The sequence below is a fragment of the Tenrec ecaudatus genome, chromosome 6 (genome assembly GCF_050624435.1).
Source record: "Tenrec ecaudatus isolate mTenEca1 chromosome 6, mTenEca1.hap1, whole genome shotgun sequence".
Lineage (NCBI taxonomy): Eukaryota > Metazoa > Chordata > Mammalia > Afrosoricida > Tenrecidae > Tenrec > Tenrec ecaudatus.
In genome coordinates, this window is record NC_134535.1 from 7,942,341 (window position 1) to 7,970,317 (window position 27,977).

The 27,977-nt window shown below is 58.5% G+C and overlaps 2 protein-coding genes across 4 annotated transcripts; one reads left to right on the top strand and one right to left on the bottom strand.

The window, feature by feature from the left end:
- The first annotated feature begins 4,682 nt into the window (after positions 1–4,682).
- PICK1 (protein interacting with PRKCA 1) lies at positions 4,683–22,592 on the top strand. Of its 3 annotated transcripts, none has more exons than XM_075553553.1 (13): positions 4,683–5,079; positions 5,210–5,287; positions 6,397–6,508; positions 12,814–12,942; positions 13,835–13,901; positions 14,228–14,317; positions 15,891–15,944; positions 17,249–17,311; positions 18,371–18,504; positions 18,780–18,872; positions 19,438–19,488; positions 19,886–20,030; positions 20,165–22,592. In XM_075553553.1, exons 2-13 carry the CDS (start codon positions 5,247–5,249, stop codon positions 20,437–20,439), a joined length of 1,254 nt encoding a protein of 417 aa, XP_075409668.1. In that variant the 5' UTR covers positions 4,683–5,079; positions 5,210–5,246; the 3' UTR covers positions 20,440–22,592. The 3 variants fall into 3 exon arrangements, with proteins under 3 accessions (XP_075409668.1, XP_075409669.1, XP_075409667.1); XM_075553554.1 differs by having other exon boundaries at positions 4,683–4,929; positions 5,190–5,287; XM_075553552.1 differs by having other exon boundaries at positions 5,190–5,287; positions 20,165–22,591.
- Positions 22,593–23,330: 738 nt separating this feature from the next.
- Positions 23,331–27,976, bottom strand: SLC16A8 (solute carrier family 16 member 8). The gene is made up of 4 exons (XM_075552615.1): positions 27,763–27,976; positions 27,138–27,281; positions 26,106–26,921; positions 23,331–23,689 (listed from the first exon to the last, which is right to left on the bottom strand). The coding sequence occupies exons 1-4, from the start codon at positions 27,974–27,976 to the stop codon at positions 23,331–23,333; spliced, it is 1,533 nt and encodes a 510-aa protein (XP_075408730.1).
- Between the last annotated feature and the right edge of the window lies 1 nt (position 27,977).

Below are 27,977 nucleotides of genomic sequence, written 5' to 3' on the forward strand. Positions count from 1 at the left end.
TTTCAACAGTTAGTCTCAGAAACCCACAGGGGCAGTTCTACCCAGTGCTTCGATGGCAGTGAGTGTGGATTTGGTTTTGGATCTTCTGTGGGTACCAGCCAGCCTTTCAGCTAGAATCTAGGTATGGGTGCAGGCAGCCGGATGGGCGACCATGGGAAATAAGGTCGAACCTCTGCATTATTTAAATAAATGCATATCATGGAAAGAAATAAGTACATAACCACTAAAAAATAATTTTGTTTACAAATATAATAAAATAAAAATACATTATTTAAATTATAGGAAATATTTAAATGATTCAGATTTATTTTATAAATCGAATTGTAAATACATTTGTTTATTCTATAAATTAATAGGTTTGCTTACAAATATTAAAGTAAATCATATCACTTAAATTCCTACCTGGGCTAGCTATCAGAAAGGCCCCAAGGGGAGCACATTCTCTCAAGCGTAAGGGTCAGTAGGGGGCTCTGAAGCTGAGTGTGGGTGAGCTGGAGGAGGAGCCAGGGCCCATCTCTGAGGGCCCATCTCTGCAGCTTCAGGCTGCAGAGAGAGGCCCTGGATGTGATTCCATGTGTGATGGGAAGGTGGTGGGAGGCTCTGAGCAGGGGAGGGGCATGGCCAGACTTAGATTTTAAAATAAGCACAAGTCCCTCCCCTAGCTCCTCCCAAGTCTACCCTGCGGGCTCTCCCACGGGGCTCTCCCCCAGCACTCTCAAGTGGGTGGGGTCAACCTGATGTAGAGAGGAGCCGCGTCACTTGTCTGTGATCACAGAGCCCGGAAAGCACCAGGCACCAGGGTCAGAGAGTGGGCTCCGGGTGGGTCACCCGCCCCCCACCCTAGGTTTCAGGATTGTCCCATCCTGAATTAGCTGGGAGGTGTTTCTGGAGCGAGAAATGGTAACTCAGGACTTCTTCTCCCCGCCCCGCCCCCTCCATGGTGCACTCCAAGTGCTCCTTGAAATAGGACCTGGTCAGCCCCGCCCCCGCCAAAGGAACACCCTGCCTGGGTCTTTGTAAGCTGGTATCCTCTGGGGGGGTCTCTGGTCACCTCCTCCAATAGACCCTCTCTTAACTGTCACACCTAAAGGCACCCCCACTCCCATCACCCCTTTACTTAGTCGGAACACATCACCCGATCCAATGAGCCCATTTCTTGGTTTATTGCCTGGCTCCACCCACTTACCTGAGCTCCACGAGTGAGAGCTTGTTCTCTGCTGGGTCCTCGTGGAGTAACACATCCTGTAGAGAGTAAAACCAACCAACCAACCAACCAGCCAGCCAGCCAACCAACCAGCCAACCAACCAACCAACCAACCAGCCAACCAGCCAACCAACCAGTCAGCCAACCAACCAACCAGTCAGCCAACCAACCAACCAAGCAGCCAGCCAACCAGTCAACCAGCCAGCCAGCCAGTCAACCAGCCAGCCAACCAACTAACCAACCAACCAATCAACCAACCAACCAACCAACAAACCACCCACCCACCCACTCAACCAACCAACCAACCAACCCAACAAACACACTGCTGTGGAACTGATGCTGACTCATAACGACCCTATAGGGCAGGGTAGAACCTCCCAGGGGTTTTTTGAGACTGTCACTCTTTACAAGAGCAGAAGGTTTCTGACAGCTGATGGACAGGTAACTACTGCACCATCAATGATAGTGAAACCATCATGTCCAGGCTGACTCAGCACCCGCTGTGGGTTTCCCAGACGGTTAACTGTTCACAGGAGTAGAAAGTCCAGTCTTTCTCCCTTGGATTTGCTGGTGGTTTTGAACTGCCGACAATGGGCATCACAGCCCAACGCATAACCACTACACCACCGGGGCTCCTGATTCCACGTTAATAGGCATAAAGATGGTTCCATGTGCAAGGCGGACTCTCTTGACTAGGAAAGCTAAACTGTGGCTTGGTTTTAAGACTTCAGGGATATATATATATATATATATATATTTGCTTTATGGTTTAAATAGGATGCCAAGGCAATCGTGTCAGGGGTTCACCCATCCTCCGTGGATCCTGGAATGTCCGAGAGGATTTGAAATCTTGCCCTGAGTGCCTCAACCTACCCCCACCCATTTTTAATATTCAGATTTTTCTGTGGAGTCGAGTTACTCTCTCTTGGCGCTAAGCCTCCATGCTGCTGCTGCTGCTGATGATGATGATGAACGGAATTCCATCATCCCACTGCTTGTTTCTCGCCCTTTGCTGGGCCTCCGGTGCCAGCCAACAGCAAGCATTTCAGGCCCTTGCGCTGGTGATGGCAGCAGCTGAAAGGCAAGCAAGGGCATGCACGTGGCCGGTCACCCCCACTGCCCGCCGCCCACAGCGACCCATGATCTCCCCAGTTGAGCCCCAAGCTGGGAGGGCACTGGCAGTAACCCCAAGGATAGGGAGGGGCTCTGCTTGTCATTCAGGGGTCCTAGAAGATGCTTCCCTGCTTGGCCACTGGATGGCAGCATCTCCCCAGGAATTCTGGGCTGCGAAATTATTTGCAGGACGGGCTGGACCAGAGCTGAACTCTGAGGACCCAGGACCAGAGAGGGCCTAGGATTTGCCTGAAGGGGTACAGTTTTCTGTAGCCCGGCTGGGCTTCCAGTGAGGTCACCTGCCTGCCTCGGCCGGACTCTCAACCAGCAGCAGGGGAGGGGGAAAACCAAACTTGTAGGAAAATGGTTTGAGACCTGGCCACAGCCTTCTGGAATGCTCGCCCCTTTTTGAGACCCGTTAGCATCCTCCCCATCCTGCGGAAGGTACTCTGGAACACCCTCTCGGAGAGCCCCGCCATCTCATCACCAGTCACCCAGGCCGAGGTGGTGGTTCACCCCATGCTCCCACAGTCACAGGTTATCTTCAACTATGTCAGCTCTGGAAAGAGGGGGTCGGTGCCTTGTTGTTGTCGTCCCCCTCCCCCACACCCCTCTTGCCCCTTCCATGGGAAACCTTTGTACCCGCTGTGTCCTCTGCCTGTGTTTGCTGCTCCTCTTCCAGGCCCAGGTACCACCAGTCAAGACATCACTTCTTCCAGGAAGCCTTCCTGGCCCTTTGGTCTGGGCAGGACCTCAGCTTTGGGCCTGCACAATACTCTGGGGTTCCCTCCTGAGGCAGGGATCCTTGTTCAAACAGGCCCCCCTGGAGCCAGCACAGACGCTGTACTGACTGGCCCTGAAACAGCCGCCCTCCTTCTGCAGTGGGCAGTGAGCTAGCCCTTAGAGCTGCGTGAAGACACAGCCTCCAGGGTTCTCTGAACTAGAGCGCAGGAATCTGCATTCAAGACACTTCCCAGGTGGTTCAGAGGCCTCTTAACTGTGCCGTTGGCTTCTGAAGCATTTGGGCAAAATCATAAGGAATGACAGTAATGACCCTCAGACACAAAGATCAAGGTCAAATACATGCCCCCCACCCTCCCTTTTCTACTCTGTCTTCATCTTTATAAAGACATCTTGGTTTGGATCATAATTCTCATTCTACAAACACTGGAGGCTCAGAGGGGAAGGATGACTTGCCCAAGAGCCCCCACCCCCCGCTCAAAATGACAGTTCCCAGACTCAGCTGTGCTGGGGCAGAACAGGCACAGGTTCCGATAAAGCAGCTGGGCTGGAAGATGTTGTTCTGACTCTAGACTCAGTGATTTCAGTCCAGGCTCCCCACTGCAGCCCTTCCACTGACTGCCTGTGCTGAGAGGGGAGGCTGCCTCTTCCCCTAGCACCCCCCACCAGACCCTCCCCCAGGGAAAACTGACACTTGTTCTCCCTTTCCAAGGCACATCTGTTGAGACCCAGGTTGGCTCCCTAAGGAGGCCTGGAATGTGTGGATGACCCACTACCACCCACCACCCACCACCCACCACCCACCACCCACCACCCACCACCCACCACCACCACCACCACCACCACCACCACCACCACCACCACCACTACCACCCACCACCACTATGAGGGCTGCTAGAGAAGAAGGCAGGGCCAGTCTGGCCGGGCAGCTTCAGCGAAGTGCTCCGGAGAATCTGCTTTCCTGGACAGCCGTGGCAGCAGAGGTTGGTAGGGAGAGATGGGAAAGTGCTTCCTTGGGCACATGAGGGCTTGACCCTTGCTGGGTACCAGGCTGTCCTCAGCACTAAAGGACGAAGTGGGGGCCTGATAAATCCATCCCCATAGCCTAGATCGAGAGAGGGGAACAGCATCTACGCCAAGTGGTGGGGGTGGGTGACTCAGACACGGAAGGAGAAGTGAGAGGCTGGAAGCTTGTGTGCTGAGCCCGTCGTCCCCAACCCCCGGCATCGTTTTCCAGACTGTCAGTCCTGCGTGTCGTGTCGGTGCTTAGGGACACACGGCTGGGTGGCAGCAGTCTCAGGCTCAAGCTCTGGATCTTTGGGGGTGGGGGTGGGGGTGGCGGTGATGTGTGTGTGTGTGTAGCGAACCTGCCTTCTCCAAGCACCTGCTTGGCTCGGTCATGCCGGTGAAAGCATCCTCAGGCACAGGTGTGCAAAGTGTGCGCGGGAAGGTCTGGGGCTGGTCGTCCGTGGCACTTCGTGGGAGGCCTGGCTTTGGGCATGCTTGCGTTGCCATGGCAACCGGCCGGCCAGCGTGGTCCCTCCCGCCCCCCCCGCCGCGTTCCGCTAAGGACGCTGGGAAGCACCTTGCCCTTACCAGCATGGCGGTGGCGACAGGACAAGGGGCGGGACTGGGCGCAGCCAGCCCGTCCACACCTTTCCTCTGCTTCCGCTTCTGGAAACCAACCGCGAGCTGCCGCCCATCCTTGATCTCCTTCCAGCTGCTGGGAGCCCGGGGAGCCAGACAGGGAAGGGCCGCCTGCAGGGATAGCGCTGGATCCCGCCCCCCGCGCCAGCAGGGAAGAAGGCGGGACTTCCGCTTTCTCCCGGAAGTGACGCGACAGTCGCGGCCGCCGACAGGTGGAACGGCAGGTGGGTTCAGGTGCCAGCCTGGCCCGGTCTCGGCTGTGGGATCGACGCTTCCGGGGAGCGACCGAGCAGCAACCCAGGCCCTGCAGACCCGTGGGGCGGGCTTTGGGGTTTGAGCCTGTCACCCTGGCCTGGAGCTCCTCCTTGTACCTAGTAAGAATCACCGCCACCTCCAGCCGGGACCCTCCATCCTTCGCGAAGGAGGGAGGCCGGGTGGACGTGCGGTCGCTTGGGTTCCCTAAGCCCTTCTCTTTCTGACTCAGTTCCCTATTCCCTTGCCGAGCTGGGCAGTGAGCCAGGTCTCCCCAACTCCCGGGACCATGTTTGCAGACTTGGACTATGACATCGAGGAGGATAAACTGTGAGTATGTCGTGCCCTCAAGCCCCAGGGGATGCAGGAGCCCCAGGTCCCTCGGATGAGAGGACTTAGTTCTGCAAACCATTGCCCGTCGGGGCCGGGGTGCCAGGCCTGTGCTTTCCTCTCTGGGGAGCTGTGTACACACTTGGGTGACAGCGACCCATCAGTGCCGGAAGGACCGGAATGGACGGCAGAGGGGACGAGGCAATGCTTCTGCCTGGGTGTTCAGGGAAGGCTTCATAGTGGAGGTGACATTCGAGCTGGTTTCAAGGATGAAGTAGACTGTCACAGCCATCCCTTCCCTCCCAGGGGAGACCTTCCATGGAGTAGAGTTTTAAAAAAACTGCTTCTCTCCATGAGACTCCTCTCTGCTCCAGGAAGGCCTTTCTGTGCCCCCAGCGCTTTCCCAGCAAATGCGTTTAGAATGAGCATGTGAATGAATGAAGTGCTTTGCTGTTATGCATATAGGTGAACTGATCATGATCATTGAGCAGAAGGGACGTGGATAGTGGGTGAATCGGGGAGGACTTCCCGGAGGAGGTGACCACCATATCCCATATGAGCCCAGGAAGGTGACAGGGACAGAGGCTGAGTAAAATCTCAGCGATAGAAGGAAGACACCCACCCTCCCCCTCCTCCTGCCATCGTGTTGATTTAATGACTATTTTCATGACTGTAAATGTGGATGGGGGCAGACAGCCTCATCTCTCTTCCAGGGAGCAGCTCGATCAGCAGTCCATCGCTTCCCCGGACAGACAGCACTGCCAGGGTTCCTAGAATGAAGGAATGGGGGTGGGGGTGGAGAGGTGGGGGGGCTATTTTTCTGGAGCACCTGCTGTGTGTCGGTTGATGTTAAGTACAAGCTGGGCCCCTCTTCACAGTCACTCTGACTATAAGGTGGACGAGGACACAGACTTAGAGAGGGTGGCTTGTCCACGTCCCATCGCTGCTAAGTGGCAGAGCTAGGATTTGATCTCACATCTCCATGACGCCAAGAGAAGAAAATGCTGCCTTTGTGGACAAGGGAGGAGCCGAGGTCATGAGGCGGGGGAAGGCGCCCCACCCTCCCGTGACCCCCAGGATGTATATTCACCTGGTGCTTCTCTTCCTAGTGGTATCCCCACCGTGCCTGGGAAGGTGACCCTGCAGAAGGATGCGCAGAACCTCATCGGGATCAGTATTGGGGGTGGCGCCCAGTACTGCCCCTGCCTCTACATCGTTCAGGTACTGGGCTCTGGAGGAGGGGGATAAGGTCCTGGAAGGGTTGGATTCCTCCTTCCGGGGCCACAGTGAAGCCTGTGTCACCCCTGCATTCTGCAGAGCTGGCTCCTAGGCCTGAGGTGCCAGTCTTGAGTGAGTGACACCTGCCCTCCCAGAGGCCTGTTCCCTGTGTTTCTCCGTGCGGTTTCATCTGTGCTTTTGCTTCAGCACGTCCATGGCCTGCCCTCAGGCATCTGTGTGCTCGGGTTCTACATCTAAGCTGCTACACCAGACGCTTCGCTCTAAGAGGGCAGTGCCCCTGTGAGCCTAACACGATGTGGCATGCAGCAGGCACGCGACAAAAGTGCCTTCAATGACCCGGTGGGACCTTGGCCTGGGGCACTAGCCCGAGGGAGGCGTAGCACACAGATTAGAAATCAGGTGGGCCTGAGTTCAGATGTGAGCTGCCCTGCTGACGAGCAAGAGACGGAACCGCTCTGGCCCTCAGCGTCCTGCCCGGCTGATGGCGCTGTCACCTGAGGGCATCTGTGTACCTCTGGGCCGTTGTGGAGCTGGAGGGCAGTGAGCGCGCCTGGGCCTGGCGTGTAGCTCACACTCTCTGGACAGTAACCACTGTCATTCCGTGGTGGCCCGTTTTCCCAAAGGTAAGGTGACCAGGTTTTAACATTGGTAAAGCGGGACACCATTGATAAAACTCACATCCTGGCGAAATAGCCACATGGCAGCTGAAAACCTATACCCTAGCTTGTGCATTCTTTCCCAAAATCGGGGCATTTTTAAAATGCCGCAGGACGCGGGACAAATTGTTTAAAATCGAGACTGCCCCGCCAAAAGCGGGACGTCTGGTCACCTTACCCAAAGGTGCTGCCACTGATTAAAGAGCAGCGTGCTGTGGGCTCGTGACCACCTCGTCAGTGGCAACTCAGGTGTGGGCACCGGCCAGCTGCGAGGCAGCCTCGACCACCTGGCTGGTCCCATGGCTTTGGAAGGAAGCCTGCCACTTCCAGCGTTAGGTGGTGGGGTCTGCCTACATGCCCTGCATGTTGCCCTGGGCCAGCCCCCTCAAGCAGGTGGGCACTGGTGGCAGATGGGAAGACTGGGGTCTCTGTGTGAGTCGCTTCCAGACAGAGACCCCGCATCTCCTCCTATCTCCGCTTGGCTCCTGACTTCATGGATGGTGTGACTGCCTGGGACCCACGGGGTGTGAACAGGAACAACCCCCACCCCCACCCCACCAAGGCCTGGTTCATTTGCTCTGAGCCCCCTCGGCCTGTCCCACCTCCTCCTCCCCACCTTGGTGTGAGCATGGCTTCCCAAGGAGCAGAGCTGATTCGTCAGCAGGGCTTCTGTTTGGGTTGAAGGGCTCAGTGAGTGGTTTTCACAAGTCAAGAATGCCGGAAGGCCCAAGAGAGGCGTTCTCTGCTTCCTGCCACATGCTCCCCACCCCAGCCCCGCAGCCCGACCGCGACCCCCATCTCGCTGTTCTTGCCAGCCTTGCCTTCCGTGGGTCATAAGGACGCTTCTCCTGTTGCCTTTGCGCCTCTGCATCAGAGGCTTCTCTTCCTGGCTTGTCTGGTCCCAGAGGGGAGAACAGCTCTTCTATAGCCCGGTGTCCTCCCAATCCCGTCTGCCCTCATATAGCGCTGCCTTGTTTGGGCAAGTCTGTACTGACCACAGTTGCTTTGTTCAGGAAATCCCTGGTGGCACTCTGGGATAAGCTTGGGGCTACAAACCGTAAGGTCAGTGGTTCAAACACACGAGCCCTTGACCCTGGGAGAGAGACAAGGCGATCGATCTTCTCCCTTAAAGATTGACTCCTTGGAAGCCTAGAGAGCAGTGGTTCTCAACCTGGGGGTCGAATGACCCTTTCACAGGGGTCTGCCGATTCATCACGGTAGCAAATGACAGTGATGAAGTAGCAACAAAAATAATGTTCTGGTTGGGGGTCCCCACCACATGAGGGGCTGTGCGAAAGGGGTGTGGCATGAGAGAGGTGGAGAACCATTGCTCTAGCAGGATGTTCTCCTCCTGACTCTTCTCCGCCCAGCTGAGTGATCATATGATCACTTGTGATCACGCTGTTTTGTTTTCTTAATTCAACTTTTTTCTCCATTAAATTTTTGTTTGTTTGTTTGTTTTTCATTATCCTTGCATTTTCAAAGGAGCCCAGGCGGGGCTGGGTGGGCGGTGGTTCCGCAGTTGGAACCCACCGGCAGCCCCAGGAGAGAGGCTGGGCTTTCTACTCTGTGCACAGTCACCGTCCCAGAAGCCCCAGGGGCGCCATGAGCCAGCGTGGAGCTGAGTTTGTGCTCAGACGCCTTTCCACAAGCATTTCCGGTCCAGATGTTTCCCCTGTGGTTTTCCTCTGTGAGCCTTCTTCATTCCCGGGAATTCCTTCCCTCCCTCCTCTGTTGGATCCCCTTACCCTTGGGGATGCCTCCCCCCACACACACATCTTGGTTTACCTCCTCTTCTGGGTGGAGCACACCCTCCTGTAGCCCTGAGAAAGGGCAGGTGGGGGGAGAAGTGTTTGAGCTCCTACATCCCTGAAAGTGCGCTATCCTGTCTGTTCACTGTTGCTCTCATGCCTGTTTCTTCTGATTAACACTCTCGCTGGCCAAATTCTAGATTCAAAATCAAGTGGGACAGTAATTTTCACTTCACGGTGGGGCGCTACACAGAACACAGTCTCCATGACTCTCCTCCCTCCGAGTTGGGACCGCCATTGATGGGATCATCTACAAACTCCCCAGAAGCATTTGCACTCAGGGTGTCAGTTGATTACAGGAGAAAAAGTAGAGATTAAATTCAACCAAGAGAAGAGACATGTGGAACAGAGTCCCCGAGGAGCCCCAAGGTGGAACTTCTGGTTGACCGCCCCGTGGAGTTCTGGGCAGCATTCAGACCTTTCAGCACCAACGAACCTGTGGCCAGAAGCTAGCCACTCAGCCGTCAATGTCCAGAGTTGTCCTGGGCCGCCCTGATTGGCTAACTCCAGACCGGATCTTTCGCTTCCAGGTCTTGGGGGAGGGCTGCTCCCTTTGATCTCTGGCCACCTTTGAAGGTGGGACTGATCCCGTGGGGCTGCTATTTAGCCTCCAGTCCCTCCAGAGACAGAGCAGATGGCACATGACCCAGGTCATAAATCATACCGATACACCATCTGGTGGCCACGGCCCCAGGTAAACAAAGCCCAGAGAAAACAAACACGTTACTATCAAGTGCATCCTGACTCACACCCACCCCACAGGGCAGAGCGGCCCCCTGGGGTTTCCAAGGCTGCTACCTGCACAGACGCAGATGGTTTTACCTTTTTCCTGTGCGGCACCTGATAGGTTTAAGCTGCTGACCTTTCTATAAGCCACCGAGCACTTAACCACTGTGCCACCGGGTCTCCTTCCAGGTAAACAGACTCTCTTATCAGGCAGGCTGTTCTGAGGACCTGGAGGTGACACCCTCCTCCCCGCCCAACTGGGTAGCTGAGGGCAGTGGCCAGACCCCCCTGTTGCCGGCCGAGGCTGACATCCCTAGAGCAAAGGCTGGTGTGCATGATCGATCTTTCGTGTGGAGAAGTCTGTTGCCATTTTGATTTGAGATGCTTCGTGATGCGCTCTAGACTCAGACGGCTTTTGCTCGCTGGCACTCCCGGGGGGTCACGTTGACGACCCTCTGCGTGGATCTCCATTTGTTTCCTGTGCTGCCCCCAGAGGGGACATTTAGTGAGAGACCCCGGGCTTTTCTCCTGCGAACGGTTCGTGTGTTGTGTCCTTGAGGGTCCCTTGCCCTCCCCGTCTCCCCTCCACTCCCCTTCTCTCCCTCTTGGAAATGCCTGCTGGTTGTTGGTTAGGCTTCTCCTGGCCTGTTCCTTCACTGGTTTCCGTAGCTGCTTCAGGGCTTTGTGCTGACAGTTTGCATATCTGAGAGCCCTTCTCTCCTACTTGATCCTCTTGACAGTATCCTATTCTCTTTCTCTTAACGGTTTTATTGGCATGTGATTCACATACAACTCTAGTTCAGGCACCTCAAGAAGAGTTTTATCATGGCCACCACAGTTTGAGAACATTTTCCTCATTGTGGTACACATCATTAGCTCCTCATTTCCCCTCAGCCTCCCCTGCCCTACCCCCGAGGAACCATTCATCCACTTACTGTCTTATAGACTTAGCTGTCTTGCCTTCATATACAGGGGAAAACAAAGCAAAATAAACCCATTAACAAGAACAAAATAAAACAGATAAAAACCTCAACTGTAAAGAAAACAGAAAATATTTTTAAAAACTAGAACAAACTTAAATGGACCATAAGGGTGCTAAATTTTAGCCCATTTGCATCTGCAAGAATCCACACACATGCATTCTGCATGTTACCTCCCCAGTCCATGGTCACATGGGATTCACCCAAATCCATGCGGATTTCCCTCTCACTTTTTTTGGAAAGCGGAAACAGCTTTAGAACAGGGCCCCAAGAGAGATCCGATAATAAGATGTTACATTTTGACCTAATACATCAGCCATAACTGACTTCCCAGGGCTTTCTATCGGAGAGCAAGGCCAGTCACGGCTCTGGGCTGTGATCGGAGGGGATTCACCGGAGGTGTGATCCCTGTGGGTTTGGAACTGACATTAACCTCGGCGTGTTTCTCTGGTCACTTTGAGAATGGCGATTGGGAGGATTTGCTCCCTGTGCTCCTGTTACTGTTGTCGGCTGAGTATGGGAAGCCTGGTAACCCGCCTCTCTTGTTAAGACCCTAGCCCAGCTTTGGAAGTTCTCTGCATGTTCACTGGTGGGTGTCGGGGGGGGGGGGGAAGGGGGGGCAGTCAGGCAGCAGACCAGCTATGTTGGAGATTGTCCCAGTGTCGGGGTCGCCGGGCCTCTCCTGGAAGGCTGGGCCTGAAGCTGGGGCCCGAGTCTCCTGTAGACAAGGCAGTGATCCTGGCTGCCAGCATTCCCAAGGCTGCTGGGCTTGGCCACTCACTCTTTGAGGTGCAAACGACCTCTGACCTCCACTCCCTTCTGCCTAGTGGCCCTCTGCTGATGCCATTTTGAGCTGTGTGGTTGGAGTCGGTTCTGACCCACAGAACAGAACCAAACACTGCCCGGTCCTATGCCGGCCTCACCATCGTTCTTGTGTGTTGACTGGAGACGAGAAAGCCGAAATCCTTGAGGACGTCAGTCCTTCCTCCATGTTCATGATGTGATCTCGGGGTCCAGTTGAGAGCATTTGGTCTCCCTCACGTTGACTTGTCATCCACATAAAAGGCTGCGGTCCTTGAGCTTCATCCGCAAGCGCTTCAGGTCCTGCTTCCTGTCAGCCAGCGAGGCTGTTCCATACATATATATTTAGAGTTTGCATGTTTCGTGACCGGTTGACCCTTTTATCATTCCGTAGTTCTATTCTGTAGTGACCCCGTTTGTCTTGAAATTGGGAGCCTCTCTAGAGAATAAGGTCCCCCACCCCTGAGAATGCCGAGCGGGCTGCTGGACCCTGCGGGTAGGGAGTGCTTGGGGTTGTTCGCCCCTCTGCTTTCTGCACCTTGCTTTTGCACCCATGGCTCTTTCCAGAGCTCCACTTCCCGGCCTTCTGGAAGTTTCCAGTGAAGATGGGCTCTTTCTCAGAGGCCCCAGTTCTGTGGAGACCTCTGTGACTGCCCACTGCCCCGTCTTCCAGAGCCACGTGGACACCTCTTGTTTGTGCTGCTCTTCCGACTTGTCTCGGTTTTCTTTTAAGCCGTTACGGGGTTCTCGTGCGTGACTTTGGACCCTAAAAGGAAGAGCTCTTTATTTTATGGTCTCTCCTGGTGACTTCGTGGGGATGGTGAAAACCAGAGATGAGGTCGAGGGAAACCGCTGCCCGCAGTGTGACCCCACCCATGGGTGGTGTCTTTGAGCCTGTGTCCGGCTCTGCACAGACTCCCTGGTCACGAGCAGGACTTCCATCGCTGGCCCTGGTCAGACAGGCCGACCTGCTGAGGGCGCCCCTCATCAGGAAGGTTGAGGGAATGGGTCCCCAGGGAGGCTGGCTGCAGCCGCAGGGCTGGGGCAAAGCAAAGAAAGAACCGACGCACCCAGCGGTCCCATGGGTGTGCAAGGCGTGTGTTTTGACGTGAGCAAAGGAAGGGTTCCCATTTGCTTTGAGGCTCTGTCCCCTGTCTCTCCCCCAAGGGACGTCTCTTCATGGGCTTTTGACCTCTGCCCTACTTCAGCTTAGCCAGGAGCCTAAGGGGAGGGAATGACTCGTCTGACCCCTCGCTGCCCTCTGTTTGCCTTTCCCTCCTCTGCTTCTTCCTGATGACCCCTTCCCCCCCCAGGTGTTTGACAACACCCCGGCTGCCCTGGACGGCACTGTGGCAGCTGGGGATGAGATCACCGGTGTCAATGGCCGGTCCATCAAAGGGAAGACGAAGGTGGAGGTGGCCAAGATGATTCAGGAGGTGAAGGTGAGGGCCGCCTCTCGGCTAACCACTCCTCGGCCAACTTGCTTTGCTGCGCCCCCTCCTCCTGAGCCAGGCTCACTTCCTTCAGCCCCCCCAATATGTTGATGGCCCCTGGAGGGCAGGGGAGGGACTGGCTGGGGTTCCAGGTTGTCATGGTACAGAAGGACGTGATGAGTCCCCTTCTGTCCCCGATGTCACTTGGCCCGGCCTGTAGCTCATCATGGCAGACTGGGACAGTGGCACAGCCCAGTACAGAACGGGGCTCTTCCGGTCCCCTTCCTGCAGACCTGCTTCCTCTTCTGTGCTCCCTGGACCCCTTCCCACCCACATCCCCCAAGGCCTGTCTCCCACTGTCCCTCCTCAAACTGCCTGGATGTTAGTCGGCCCCTTCGCAGCCTGGGTTTGTCCTTAGGGCAGGGCTTAGGTTTATGGACACACAGTGGACAATGGCTGTGGGTTAGAGCCCAGGGGTCCACTCTTGCCTTACCCTCAGCTGCTCTGCGGGGGTGGGGTGGATGTGGGGAGCATTCTGAGTCTCACACCCAACTCAGCATCTCAGGACAGAGGAGGCAGCAGGTCAGCAGGGTGGAAGGGAGGCCTCAGGGCTGCAGTAGGTTGGTCAGGACAGGTGGCACTGGACACAGGTCCCTGCGTGTCTGTGGGCAAGGGGTCGGGAGCACCTGGTCTGGCTGGAGCACAAGGTGTCAGAGACCCCGAGACTGGGCTCTGTGACCACTGGGCCATGGCCACCCTAGTCCCAGCCAAGTCCTTGGCACCCATATAGAGAGTGGGAACAGAGGGCTGCCTTTGGGGTCCCTGGGCAGATTCCAAGCCTGAGGCATTGCTGGGTGTGCCAGGGGGCTTGGTCACAGCTCCGCCTGCCCTGCTCTTCCAGGGAGAAGTGACCATCCACTACAACAAGCTTCAGGCAGACCCAAAGCAGGGCATGTCCCTGGACATTGGTAAGGCCACCCAAGTGCCCCCCCTTCTGGGACAACACCGGGGCTGGGGGGGCGGGTGCAGGGCCAGCTTCCACCTTGGCCGGACCCAGCCCACTGAAAGACTTTCAGCCCTGTTCCCAGTGCGGTCCACTTCCTCCTGTGCAGTGTCCAGGAACTCCGTGGGGCCTGCGCCCCTTGTCCTGGTGTGCCTGCCCCTTTGATGGCCCCAGTAGGGGTGGGCCTGCCTTCCCCCTGCACCTGGGGACCTTGTCTGCCCTTCCCAGCCTGGGAGCTCTGGGGAAGCGGGCCCTTACTTATTTATGCCTTTCTCCCTCCCGGCCGCTCAGTGCTGAAGAAGGTGAAGCACCGGCTGGTGGAGAACATGAGCTCGGGCACAGCGGATGCGCTGGGGCTGAGCCGGGCCATCCTGTGCAACGGTGAGCGCCCCGCCCGAGCCAGCAGCCTGGCTGTCCCCAAGCCACAGTGTGCCCCCCCCCTTGTGTGTCCCCCAGAGTCCACACAGCCAGGGCCGCGCTGCGGAGAAGCAAGGGACGCCCCACCCTCACCCAGCCCCTCCGTGCTCCTGGGCCTCACCCTGTTCCTCCAGGAGGGGCGCCGCTGCCCTCGTCGATGGCAGCTCCGGCGGTGGGGGCGGGGAGCGGGGACGCGGCGCGCACGCGCACAGGAGCACCCGCGCGCCCCGGGGGCCAGCGCGCCGGCCCTCGCCGCCCCTCCCCAGCTGCGCGCATAAATAGCAGTGCGGGCTGCGGGGGCGCGATAAAAATACCGCCGTGCAGCGGCGGCTCGCGCCGTGCTGGTTGCGGAGGTGGAGGCGGCGCGCCTGCCATCGGCAGCGCTATTTCCAGCCGCGGGCCTATAAACCCCGTTACTGTCGTTACCGCGCGGGCAGACGGAATTAGCGCCGGCCGTGGTGTTTTTCCCCAAACTTGCAATTTCCCCCGCCTTAAATAGCGTTTCTAAAATGGAAGCTGGCATGGTGTCCCGTGACCCAGCTGAAAACAATCGCTGGGTGCTGCTGACGTGGCTCCCGTCCTGCAGGCGGGCCGGGCCCCGAGGCCAGTCTTGTTGGCCAAGCCTCCGAGGACCCCCAGGGGCCCGTGCTTCCCTGGTGCTCACGCCCAGCCCCGCAGCAAGGTCCGCGCAGGGGGCTGGTGGCTGCGGCAGGTTGGCTACTTGTCCCGCGGTGTTTGTGAACGAGGCCTGGTCCTGGCCCAAAGGCCACTCACAGAGTACAGAGGCAGCTCGGGTGACCCCAGCTTGTCTCCATAGCTGCCCCCCTCACCAGTGCCCCCACATTCCCCAGGCCTTTCCCTCATACTGGTTCACAGTAGGTGCTCAGTAAACACCAGTTATGCACATCTGACTCGCCCTCCCCATGCTGGGCTCCCCCCTCGCTGGTGATGGCAGGCGTGATTTGCCATGAATCCTAACTTCTACTTTATGATCACCTCCACCTCAGCTGGCCTGGAGGATCCCTCCTCCCCCAACACACACACACACACACACACATACACACATGTACGTTTTGGTCTTGAGTCTTGTCATTCAGGGTCTTTGGAAGTAGCTGAACTGTCACTCACCTGCCTCTTCAAGCACCCTGGTAGCTCTATGCATTAAGCACTGGCTGCTACCGATAGGTGAGCGCTTCAAAACCACAAACTTCTCCCCAGGCTGTTTGCTCCTGTAAAGCGTTGCAGTCTCTGAAGTCTGTCCTTGGGTCACCATGAGTCAGAGCCGCCTGCATGGCAGTGGGTTTGGATTTTGTGGTTGGGGTGGGGGCTTCTCACAAGGGGCCCTGAGGGCAACCCTGCTGGTCCCCCCAGAATTCTCTCATTTGGGTTTACAAAATACCTCAGAAACTGCTGGCCCGGAGGTACCACACTCCCTCCCTGGGGCTCATGTCTCCTAAGATGCCTCCTTTTTGTCCATAACTGGCTCAGGCCCCCTTGGGCACCTCTTGACCGACCGCTTCTCTCTGGGTCCCCACAGATGGGCTGGTCAAGAGACTGGAGGAGTTAGAGCGGACGGCCGAGCTGTACAAAGGTGGGTGGACAGAGCCTATGGCCGGCAGCCCTGGGGACCCTGCTCTAAAGATGGTGACAGGAATATGCCAGCCGACCGACCGAGTTGTAGGACCGTGGCCATTCGAAAGCTTTTCAGTCGTCTGATCACAGAAGTAGTCTGTATGCATGAGAATTTAGTAGCAGTACATAGGAAGGGGTACCCCCCCCAAAACTGGAATTGCACTGGGCTGAGCAGAGCTTTCATAGTGGTGCGCATTTCCCCCACTAGGCAAGCATCGAGCAACTCACTCTGAGTTAGTGCACCCAGTGGCATCACCTGGGAAGGTTCTCTCCGGTCACAGTGACTTTTTTCATAAAAGCAGCTTTGCTCGAACCTCGTTTTTTTGTGTGTTGACCTATTTAAGAGAACAGCGTGTGGCTGTGAAATTTTATTTCCTGCTCGGGAAAAACGAGGCAGAAACCGTTGTGATGTTGAACACTACTTCACAAGGACAGCGCTAAGGGAAACACTCAAGCGGGCAAGTGGTTTTCTTGCTTCAAAGAAATGAAATGTCGATTGATGACAATCTGGATGTCCAACTTCCCGAACTGACGATCATGTCAACTCATAGTGCATTTGGAGTTCTTTCCACCAGGTCAGACTGTTAATCACGAGATTCTGAAAAGATTGCGTGAAGGTGTGTTACAAAAAAGCCTGATTTGTGGCAGACGGGGCTCTGGATTTGACACCACGACCATGCACCTGCTCATGCAACCATCTCAGTGCGACAGTTTTCGGCAAAAAAAACCTAACATGCCTCTCTTGCCCCACACACCTTACTCACCTGACCTCTCTGTACAACTTTTTTTTGTTTCTGCGAATGAAGAGGACATGAAAGGACAGTGGTTTGATAACGTAGAAGATTTTTGGTGAAGAAAAAAACGAGGGAGATCCTGTTAGCCATCTAAATGATTTTGAAAATGTTTCCAAGAATGGAATCACATATTTGACAAGTGTATCAAGTGTAATGGAAAGCACTCTGAGGGTGAAAAGTTTGTTTCTTACAAAAGTTTAAATACATAGCATATATAGCTTTGGCGAAAAATTCCAGTTTGGGGGCACCCCTCATGTAAATATAGCAGCACCCGTAAACCCTGAGCAACCTTGGTCATCTCCTGCCACCTTTGGAGTCCTGGCACCATCTGGTAGGGGCCTGCGCAGCAGCTGAGCCTCAGTCTTAGGCACTTTGGGGGTCCTGGGGCTCAGAGAACCCAGGCCAGTGAGGTCAGGTGAGGGGTGGGGCTGGAGTGGGTGCCACTCTCCTGGGTGGGCTCTCTCCACAGGAATGACCGAGCACACCAAGAACCTCCTCCGTGCCTTCTATGAGCTGTCACAGACACACCGGGGTAAGGGTGTCCCCATCCCTGTTCCCATCTCCCCTAGTCCTGCTGGGCGAGCCCAGGCACCTGCTTGGGACCCTGCCATGCACCGTGTCCCCTCCCCTGATCGCTGGCTCCTCCCTGCCAGCTGTTTACACCCAGCTCCAGAGTGGGGGTGGGATGGGGGGGTGGGGCCTGCTGTGGGCTCAGCTGACACCCTCGAGCTCGCACCAGCCTGACCATGCGATGTGGATCGGGCCTCTGCAGGTCGCAAGCAGTGTCGAGTGGACAGTACCTTTAAGGGCCAGACAGGGACTGAGCTGGCTCCATGCTATCATCATCTGCACCCCCTCTCCCCAACCTGTCCCTGTCCACGGGCAGGGCACCGTCCTAGATGCAGAGACATGGTGACAAGAACGGGCACAGGTGGTGGTCATCTTGGGGCCTGGGTGCTTGTCCACTCGTGCATGTGCACGGCCGCTGCTCATGTGCGAGGCTCGTCTGCATCATGACCTGACTCCCCACAAGTCCTTCAGCTAGGCAGGGTGGGCAGGGTGGGGCCGCCTTCCTCCCACAGCTCCGACACATGACAACCCAGGCATTCTGGTTCATGGTGCTCCGTCCTCAGACAGGGTGGCCCGCCCACCCTTGACCTAGCTTTCTCCATGGTCTGCTCACTCTGGAGAGTGGCAGCCAGCTCCCTCAGGCGTCTAGACGCACTTCCTCCAGGGTATGGACCCTGCTCCTTGGGGTGTAGATTGAATTTCCCTCGGTGTAGGCAGGGGTGTAGACAGAACCCCCTCAGAAGTGTAGATCCAGCTTCCTTAGGGCGAGGTATGGGTCCAGCTCCCACCAGTGTAGACCTTGCTTCATGGGGTGTAGACTAAAGTCCCTCAGAAGTGTCACTCCAGTTCCCTCAAGTGTGGACCAAGCTCCTTCGGGGTCACCACCAGCGGCCTCGGTGGGCCTTGACCTTCTCCCAGGCTCCCGGTCCCCCCGCCCCACACACACACCCTTCCCCCACGAGCCCCTGGCGCCTCCTTGGGTCCAATCGGCGTGGGCCTTCAAGGCGGACCTGTTGCACAGCCTTTGGGGACGTGTTCTCCGTGATTGGGGTGCGGGAGCCCCAGCCAGCGGCCAGCGAGGCATTCGTCAAGTTCGCTGACGCGCACCGCAGCATTGAGAAGTTCGGCATCCGGCTGCTGAAGACCATCAAGCCGGTGGGTGGCCTGAGCATGCTCGGGCCCTGTGGGCGAGGGCGGCCTGCGTGTCCTGCAGGGGAGGCCTGTGTCACCCAGACCACGGCTGACCAGGCTCTGCCACCTGCCTCCTTGGGCCTGGCCTCAGGCTCCTCGGATAGATGGGGCTGTCTGCACATCAGCCCCTGCTCTGACAGTCTGCATCCCTTAGAAGAGGTGACACATTGCTGCTGTCACTCTTTGTCCCCCTGGCCCTACCTATATGGGCCTCAGTGTCCACCTCCCCTCCGTTCCAGATGCTGACAGACCTGAACACGTACCTCAACAAAGCCATCCCAGACACCCGCCTCACCATCAAGAAATACCTGGACGTGAAGTTTGAGTACCTGGTGAGTGCTGGCGTGCCTCTGCGAAAGGACGGGGGCTGGCTCACCCTGGGCGGTCATCTGCCCACATGGACAGGGCCGCTGCCTCAACCAGCTGTTTGGAGCTAGGAGGTGGTCAGGGCATCAGGCTTCAGGGAGGCCTTGTGCCATGCTCCCAGGAGCCCCCAGGGCCTGGGCACTTGGACTGGGCAGTGCCCTCTCTCTGGATCTCCTTGCCAAGTGGCCATGGGCGCGGTGAGTGGCGGAGCGGTGCCTGCTGTTGAAGGGCTGGTGTTCACGTAAAATTCTGTGGCCCGAGAAGTTGAGCAAAGATACGACCCGAGCCAGCAGACCCCTCTGCTGCCGGCGTGCTGGGCCCTTGAGCAGGCTTCCCAGTACCCCTGACCATGGAACGTCTCTGCTCAGACGGCCTATGGAGACTTGAGTTTGGCAAATACCCACCCCTAGGCTGAGTGGGTGCTCCACCCCCCTCCTGTTGTGCTTAGTGCCCGAGAGTGGCTGGTAGGCAATGTGGGGCTCAGGGTGGACCTCCAGCCGACTGAGGCCACTGTGACCTCACTATCCACAGTCGTACTGCCTGAAGGTCAAGGAGATGGACGATGAGGAGTACAGCTGCGTGGTGAGTGGCTGCAGCCTGCCTGTGCGGGCCCCCAGAATACCCACCAGACCCTGGGTGCGGCATCAGGCCAGCCAGGGGAGGCCTGCTTGGTTGGCCCCTGGCCCTGGGGAGGCGGGGCCTCACTCCCACTCCTGACTCTGCTGGCCTCAGGACCTCTCCTTCAGACTTTGGAGGGGGCGATCTTTCCAGGGGAACGCTGACTCCCCTCATTCCTCTGGTTGTTGCTGCTTCTGGGTCTCCGGCTGCGGCAGCCTAGCTGCGGAGAGCCACATCGTCTCCCCTCCGTGGCGACAGCTGACTGCTTCCCACCTGCCCAGGGGCGCCTTTGAGAGGGGCTGCCCTCTCCTGCCCCGGCCCCTGCGCCTCTGGGGTGGCTAATGTGCCCCACCCCACCCAGGCCCTCGGGGAGCCCCTGTACCGAGTGAGCACAGGTAACTACGAGTACCGCCTGATCCTGCGCTGCCGCCAGGAGGCCCGCAGCCGCTTCTCACAGATGCGCAAGGACGTGCTGGAGAAGATGGAGCTGCTGGACCAGAAGCACGGTGAGTCAGGGCCAGCGGGGGCAGGCAAGACAGGGCAAGGACGGGGCACGAGGGTGGGACGGGGCATCTGGGCGGGACCCAGGCAGTCTCATGTGGGCGGGGCTTGAGCATCTGTGCCCGCCCTCCTGCCCCAGTCCAGGACATCGTGTTCCAGCTGCAGCGATTCGTGTCCACCATGTCCAAGTACTACAACGACTGCTACGCCGTGCTGCGCGGTGCCGACGTCTTCCCCATCGAGGTGGACTTGGCACACACCACGCTGGCCTACGGCCTCGGCCAGCAGGACCTCACCGATGGTGAGGACGAGGAGGACGGCGAAGACGAGGACACGGCCACCGGGGAGCCGCCCCGGGATGTGCGAGGGGCTGGCGGGCCCCAGAACAAGGATGGCAGCTGGAGTGGCTCCTGAACCCTGCGGGGTGCGGTTCTGGGGGGTAGGGGGAGTGGGCGGGCCCCGCCGGACCAACCACCAACCGCAGCGTGGCGCATAAAGGCGTGCTGGCTCAGGGCGCCGCCTCCCTGCCGCTCTGTCCTAGCACAGCGAGCCCCCTGCCCTGCCGGGCACCTGGACAGGACCCCCCAGCCTGCCTTCCCAGCTCCCAGCCTGCTGGAGGTCCTGGGGCCAAGGCGACCCCAGGAAGGAGCGTGGGCAGAAAAAAGAGGGGCAGTATGGTGGAAAGTCCAGGAGCAGCCCTTGGAGTCCTTGGGGCCACCGCCGCCAACCCCACCTGGGAGTGGGGGGCCGGGAGTAGCCCAGGTGGTGGCCGGTGCCTCCTGTGCGCCCGCCTTGCCCAGGGTGGCCCCCCTGTCCTCCAGCTCACCTCGGTGGCCTTTATTTATTCTGTTCCCCCAGCTCAGCCCCCTCTCTGGGTGCAACTGGGCCCAGGCCTGTATGTAATAAACACCCAGATGGAGTGCTGTCTTCAGTGACCCTGTGCTCCGCCCCACACTCCCAGCTCCTGCCCCCCAGCAGTGCTCAGGGCTGGCTCTGCCCTCCTCTGTGCAGTTGGGAAGCTGAGCCTCCAGGCCGCCTCAGGGGTAAGGGTCAATGTGGGATTTGAACTCTGCTCATGAGCTTCAAGAGCCTTGCATCTGGCCTGCCTCTGAAGTTTCCTTGTGCCCTTTTATCGTGGACCAGGGCTAGCTGTAAGGTGGCCTCCCCAGAAGCCAGGACAGGGGCCAGCAAGTGGGCCAAGGTCCCAGGTGAGAGGAGAGAGCTGCAGCTCCCGCTCCACCAGCCCTGGGCTCTCAGCTCTGTCCGGGAGAAGCAGGGGAGAAGTCGGGCCGCCCTGCAGCCCGCTTTGCCTGGAGCAGCTACCATGTGGCCTGTTGTGCGCTTGCGTCCTGTTTGGACAGTGAATTCTGCGAACACCCGAGGAAGGGGCACGAGGGGGTTGCCAGGGGGTCAGAGACCAGAGCGGATACAAATCCATCCTCTGCTGATTACCTTTGAGCGTGCAGGTCCTGGGCAGAAATGCACGGCTGTGTCAGGCAAGAGTGGTGTGGGAAGTCCACATGGGTCTCCGCAGCACTACCTGGGAGACACATCACTTCTGAAGGGGCAGCCGCTGGGTGCCTTCCCGACCGCCCATGCCTCAGTTTCCCTATCTGTGAAGTGTGAGAATGTGTCTTCGGTGTGAGGTTGTGGGCCTTCTGTGAGCGTGGGTATGTGAAGGGCCTGGAGCAGGGCTGGCACGGCACGGTGGACATGCCATGGAGGCTTAAGGCAAAGGAAATGCGGTTGGGAGGGCGGCCCAGAATGGGGTGAGAGGCCGGGCCTCTGACAGGTGGGCAGGTCTTGCCGGCCCAGCCAGGTGTGTGTGTGTGTGCTTGGGGTGCAGCTCTGGAGCACCTATGTGTGTGCAGAGCCTCCATGCACAGGGCCTGCTCCCCATGCTCCCCACAGCAGAGGGAGGCTTGAATACACCAAGGAGCCAAGTGAGGTGAAGGAGCCAGCCCTGGGGCTCCCGGGGCGTGGGAGGGCAGCAGAGGCCAGGACCAGCAGGATGACCAGGCCCCAACACACTGGAGCTCTGTCCCCAAAGGCAGAGAAGATGGGGGACTTGGCTGCTGAAGGTGGCAGGGCCAATGTCATGTCTTCCCCCTGCGCCCCCCAGCCCACAAGATAGACCCGATCACTCACCTTCAGTGAACGAAAGAGAGCGGGGCTCAAGGTCAGGGTCCAGCCCCCCACCCCCTTTGGACACATGAGGACGTCCTCACAGATAATGCATTGCTGGCTTCCTGTGAGCAGCTCTGGGCCCTGAAGCCATGCCCACCCCAAAATCCAACCCTTTACCCCCGACACTCCCTCACCCCTGTCCTCCCCAAGACCCCAGTCACAGAGCCTCCAAGGCAATGGGGTCACTAGGTTGGTGTCACCCCAAAGCAGTAATTCATGACATCGACACCCGTGTCCCCCCCCCATGGGACTGCTCCCCCCAATACCAGGCCATACAGAAGCCCAAGTAACATTTATTCCCAGGCTTAATCACAGAACAATATGGGATGTGGTTGTAAATTGCTTAAACGTAGAACTTCTAAATCATAGGAGTACTAGCAAAATCGCCGTGTCAATCTTCCTGCACTGAATCCAGTGATTCCTTACTTTATGGAGAACTAGGCAGAGCCTTTTGTTCCTTGAATTAAAACAGCGTTCTCAAAAATGTGATCTTGATTAGTTGACAAATACTAATTAGCACAGCATTTAGCTAACACACCAGAACATCTGACAAGGTCAGCAGCTGCTGCCCCTCCGACAGCCACTTGAGCACCAGCAGGCTCTTGGAGCTCGGGAGAGGACAGAGCTTGGGAGCGTCGTGACTGGGCCGTCCTGACAGCTCGGGGAGGCGTCAGACAGTCTAGAGGGAATTAGCAGAGAGCTTTAGCCTTGTAGCTCTGTGGATACGTGTAAGCTGGGCTTACCCAAAAAGCTGGTTGTTATTGGTTACATAGATAGTTTTATGAAAAATAATTTCTGCCAAATCACTGCATATACTTTCTTTATAGACGGTGATTGTGGTGTCACTTGATGTGGGCCACTCTCCCTTGGTGACACCACTGCCCAGAAATGGGAGCAGCCAGGATGCCCAGCAGAGACAGGAGTGAGCTGGGCTTCCTGTATGTGGCTTCACATTGCCGACCCTGCCCCTCTCCGCTTGCTTCACTGAGGTCGGGGGACAGACCACCATGACCTGCTGGGCAGGTAGAACTTCGGCTGGAACCCCAGGATGGTCACCCTTGGCCAGTCCTGTGGGAGCTCTGACAAAGCCACTTTCTGGGAGTCACCCAGTGACGCCACTACTGTTCCGAGCGCTGCATTGGTCTGGTGTCTAGCTCCAGCTCTGACCCAGGGTCCGGCCTGGCACTCTGCTTAGGGGCCAGCTTGGGCCCTGCCTCTGCTTCTATAGGCCTGGTCTGGGCACTCAGCATCTCCACTGTCCCCAGGGGCAGGGCCTCAGAGTCGTCCTCTGCCTCAGAGTCCCCTTCTGCCATGCTGTCACTGACTCTGTCCTCAGTATTGGCTCCAGGAGGGGTGTCCCGGGTGCGGCGCAGGCTACAGTGGGTGGCCACAGCCATGAAGAGCCCAGCTAGGACCACCTCGGAGCCGGCCAGGTAGAAGATGACCTCATAGTTCTTCAGTGCATCCACCAGGTGGCCTGGGTTGGGGACAAAAAAGTCAGAAACCTACCCTTCCCCTGCCCTCCCCCACAGTACAGGTGGGAAATCCCCAGGTGAGTTTTGTCATTGCCCTTAATAAGGTCACTTCTCCCTCCTGGACCTCATCGCTACCATTCTTCCCATCTTACCTCCCAGTCGGCCAGGGCCTGGGTCATCCTCCCAGTACCACCCCCACGTGGCCTCCTGCCCCTCCCAGGAGGTCATGAGTAATGGCCTGGAACACCCTTTTCTCTGCTTTGAGTCATCTACAAAAATCTAACCCACTGCCATCGGGTTGGTGCCAGCTCCGCACCACGATAGCATAGAGTAGAACTGTCCCTGTGAGTGTCTGAGATACCTTGATGGGAGTGGGCCACCCCGTCTTTCTCCTGTGGAGCGACTGGGGGTCTCAAACTTCAGACCTTGTGGTCAGCAGCCTAACTCGTAGCCCAATACCCCCCAGGACTCCTTTCCTATTACACACTCACCCCACACCCACACCCTCTTTCACGGCAGCCCACAAGGGGGCTTCAGAGACTAATCCAGGCCTGCAATCATTCCTATAGTGACCCTATAGGGCAGCATAGAATTGCCCCTGTGGGTTTCCAAGGCTATAGATCTTTACAGGATCACACAGCCTCATCTTTCTCCCTTGCAACGAGCAATCTAACGCCTGATCCGCAGTGCCACCAGGGTTCCCTATCACAGGCATGTAGGACTTTTATCACCAGGAAAGTTTTACTGCAAATATTTTCCCCTAAAGTGTGGTCCTTCTGGGCGCCCTGCCCCGGGAGCATTCCGTGGCTGCCCACAGCCAGCTGTGTCCCCTAGGGAGGGGGGTGTATCTCAGTGGCTGGGGCTCCCCTCCCTGAGCCCCTCTGGGCAGTACTTCCCTAAACCCTGCCCCTTGCTGCTGCCTACTACTAACCTCATCCCACCCACACGGAGCCGGATGAGGTTTGCCCGCTGATCCTGACAAAGCAGAACTGCCTCTGCGGGTTTCTGAACCTGTAAATCCTTCCAGGAGCCAACTGCCTCCTCTCTCTCCCCAAGACCAGCTGCTGGGTTTGAAAGGCCGGCCTTGAAGTTAGCAGCCCACCACTCAATCCTCTGCGCCACCAGAGGTGCCTTCCACACTCACCCACTGACATGGAGTCAATTCTGACTCATAGCGACCCTGTAAGCCAGAACTGCCCCTGGTGGGTTTCCGAGGCTGTAACTCCACAGGAGCAGAGCGCCTCGTTATTCTGCCTCGGAGCTGGTGGCTTTGAACCACCGACACGGCGGTGCGCAGCCAAAACGCTTAACCCACTGTGCCACCAGGGTGCTTTAGGTGTGACCACTCTGACTTCCCCACCTTCTCTCTCCACGTGCTTTCTTCCCTGCCGTGGAGGTCCACCCTGGGGCTACGTGAGAACACAAAATGGGTGCCCGAGGCTCTGCGTGGGGACGTGAGGGTTGGTTTGGGGGCCACCCTGGCTCAGGGGCTGTCCTGCTCCATCCACCGGAGTCAGGTGAGGTGACACAGCCTGAGACGGGCAGGCTCCTCAGCGTTCTCCCCACCGTCCCTCTGCCCGCCCTGGCCTGGGCTCAGCGCTCTGGAACACCAAGCCCTGTCTGCAGGGGGAGCCAGCTGCTGGTCGTGACTGGGCCTTGAGAGAGTGGGCGCGCGCGCGCGTGTCCGCGGAGGGGTTAATGCTTGCTTAGTGGCCCTTTTCCCTCTCAGAGCGTCCGAGCAAACGCAGTGGTTCCGCTGAGAAGGGGAGGTGGGCGGAGTCCAAGGTGGAAACAACAACACGCTTTCTCCTTTGAGTGTTGAGTGGGCAGGTCAAATGGCATTTTCGGACAGGCGCGGGCACGCCGAGGAAGAGGGGGGGCCGCCCCAGGAGTGCACACGGACCCCTCTAAGACCCTCAGACAGCTCACGCCATCCAGGGCTCCTGCCTCACTTGTACGGAACAGTCTCCCAAACAACCTGGCTGGCTCCTGAGTCCCTGTCCACAGGAAGCCCTAAACCAGGACACCAGCACCGCCCACCCACTGGGCACCCCAAAGCCATGTCCCTGTCCCTACTGCCCTTAGCCACGGGCACTGGGACAAAGGGCTTCGAGGGGAAGCATGTGATGTCAGGCCACGAGTCTTTCTGGGGCTGCGGGTTGTAAGAAGTCTTGGTGCCTCAGTTTCCCCATCTGCATAACGGGATCTCAGGGGCTGCCTGGAGATCGCTTAAGAGGAGGGAGTGGGCGGGCTACCCATTTCTGTGCCGGTTTCTAACTGGCAACCTGCCCAGTTTGGCCTTGGGGGGTCTCAGCTTGTGGGAGGGCCAGCCAGCCCCTTCCTCTCAACCCTGGACGGGCCCTCAGGGACAGGGAGGGGGCCCTGGGCGGTGCCAGCCCTCCTCCCCGGGGGGCCCACCAGCAGAGGGTGGTCCGATGAGCACGGCCACGGCCTCCACGAGCAGCACCAGGCCCAGCGCGCTGGGGAAGCGCGGGGCGCCCACGACCGACATGAGCACCTCGAACTGCAGCGCGCCCACCATGCCGTACGAGAGGCCGAAGGCGACGCAGAAGGCCACCAGGGCGCCGTAGGAGCGGGCGCGCGCGCTGCTGAGGTCCGTGAGCCCGTTGGCCAGCAGGGCCAGGCTGAAGAGGTAGGCGACCCGCGGCCGCAGGCGCGCCAGCCCCGCCAGGGCGCCGCACGCCGGCCGCGCCACGATGTCCACGAAGCCCACGATGGACAACAGGAAGGCGGCGTCGGCGTCGGGTACGCCCGCGTCCTTGGCGTAATTCACCAGCAGGATGGCGGGCACGAAGAGCCCGAGCGCCATCAGGAACTTGGTGACGGCGTACACGACGAAGGCGCGCTCGGTGCACACGGCCAAGTCCAGCAGGCGGCGGCGGCGGCGGACACGGCCGCCGGATGCCGCCTCGCGCAGGCGCAGCTCGGCGCCGCCCGCCTCGGCCTCCCCAGCGCGTGCGCGTGCGCGGCGCGGCCCGGGTGGCGGGCGCATGACGGCCCCGCAGGCGCAGCAGTGCAGCAGCAGGCCTCCGAGCAGCAGGAAGCCGCCGCGCCAGCCAAAGTGCTCGAGCAGCATCTGGCCGAGCGGCGACAGCGCCGACAGGAACACGGGGCTGCCGGCCGCCGCCAGCCCGTTGGCCAGGGGCCGCCTCCGCTCGAAGTAGAGCCCCAGCATGATGAGCGAAGGCTGGAAGTTGAGGGCCAGGCCCAGGCCTGCGGGCGGGCAAAGTGGCACTCACTGGGCCTGGCTCCCGAGGGGATACCACCCCAGCTCCCCCGCAGCGGGGCAGAACCCCGGGGACGTCAACCAGGAACCCCAAGGACCGCCACGGGTGTCGGGGGGCGGGGGGGGGTACTGCTAACAAGCAATTTCCCAGCCAGAACTCCAGCCTTCTCCCCACCCTTGGAGGTGCCTGGTGGCACCCTCACCTGTGAGCACCCCAGCCGTCAGGTACAGCTCCAGGAGGCACGTCGCAAAGGAGGCCAGGACCATCCCAGCCGAGGCCAACAGCCCACCCACAAGCATAACTGGGCGACAGCCAAAGCGGGTCACAAGGATGCTGGACACCGGGCCTGTGGGCGGGGCGGAGTACACCCAGGCTGGCCCATCTCCTCTCTGCAGGGGGCGGCGACTTCAAAGGGTTAAGGCCACCCTTAGTTCAGGGGCCCAGAGGGCAATGACTGGCCAAGTTCTACAGCAGAGCTGGAGCAGACCAAGGGCAGGGGAGGAAGAGACTACAGCCCAGAGCCCCGTCCTGGAGCTCACCCCGTTGTAGTTATCTTCCAAGACTCCCTGCAACCCCCAGGACCCCGCCCTCCCATCCTCCACTGGCCCGGAGATGGGGGGCTGGCAGGATGAGAACCCTAGGCTAGAGTGGGGGGTGGGAGGCACCTCTGTTTCTCCATCTGAGAGCAGGCAGGAATGGAGGGGCCCTATGCTTGGCCTCTGCCCCTTCCCCCCAAGTTAAAGTTCCCAAGGGTTTCCACGGGACCCAGAGGCACTCAGGGGTCAGGGTTCTCCTGGCCTGGATCCAGGGGCAGAGGGGGCACTGACCGGTGCCATAAAGCATGGCCAGCATGATGGATGACACCCAGGCTGTGTCGCTGTAGCCGGCATCGAAGTCACTCATGAGCGCGCGGAAGAAGACGCTCACGGCCTTGGGAAAGCCATAGGCGAAACCGGTGACCCCGAAGCAAGCGCCCAACACGACCCAGCCCCAGCCGCCATCAGGAGGATCCTCGCGCAGCTGGGGCCCACCAGCGCCCATG

Excerpts from the sequence above, each read along its gene's own strand:
- PICK1 (XM_075553553.1), top strand. The coding sequence starts at position 5,247 with ATGTTTGCAGACTTGGACTATGACATCGAGGAGGATAAACT. Across the intron at positions 17,312-18,370 it reads GCTGTCACAGACACACCGGG|CCTTTGGGGACGTGTTCTCC; the intron begins GTAAGGGTGTCC and ends CCTGTTGCACAG. Across the intron at positions 18,505-18,779 it reads TGCTGAAGACCATCAAGCCG|ATGCTGACAGACCTGAACAC; the intron begins GTGGGTGGCCTG and ends CCTCCGTTCCAG.
- SLC16A8 (XM_075552615.1), bottom strand. The coding sequence starts at position 27,976 with ATGGGCGCTGGTGGGCCCCAGCTGCGCGAGGATCCTCCTGATGGCGGC. Across the intron at positions 26,922-27,137 it reads GACGGCTGGGGTGCTCACAG|GCCTGGGCCTGGCCCTCAAC; the intron begins GTGAGGGTGCCA and ends GCCCGCCCGCAG. Across the intron at positions 23,690-26,105 it reads CATCGGACCACCCTCTGCTG|GCCACCTGGTGGATGCACTG; the intron begins GTGGGCCCCCCG and ends TCCCCAACCCAG.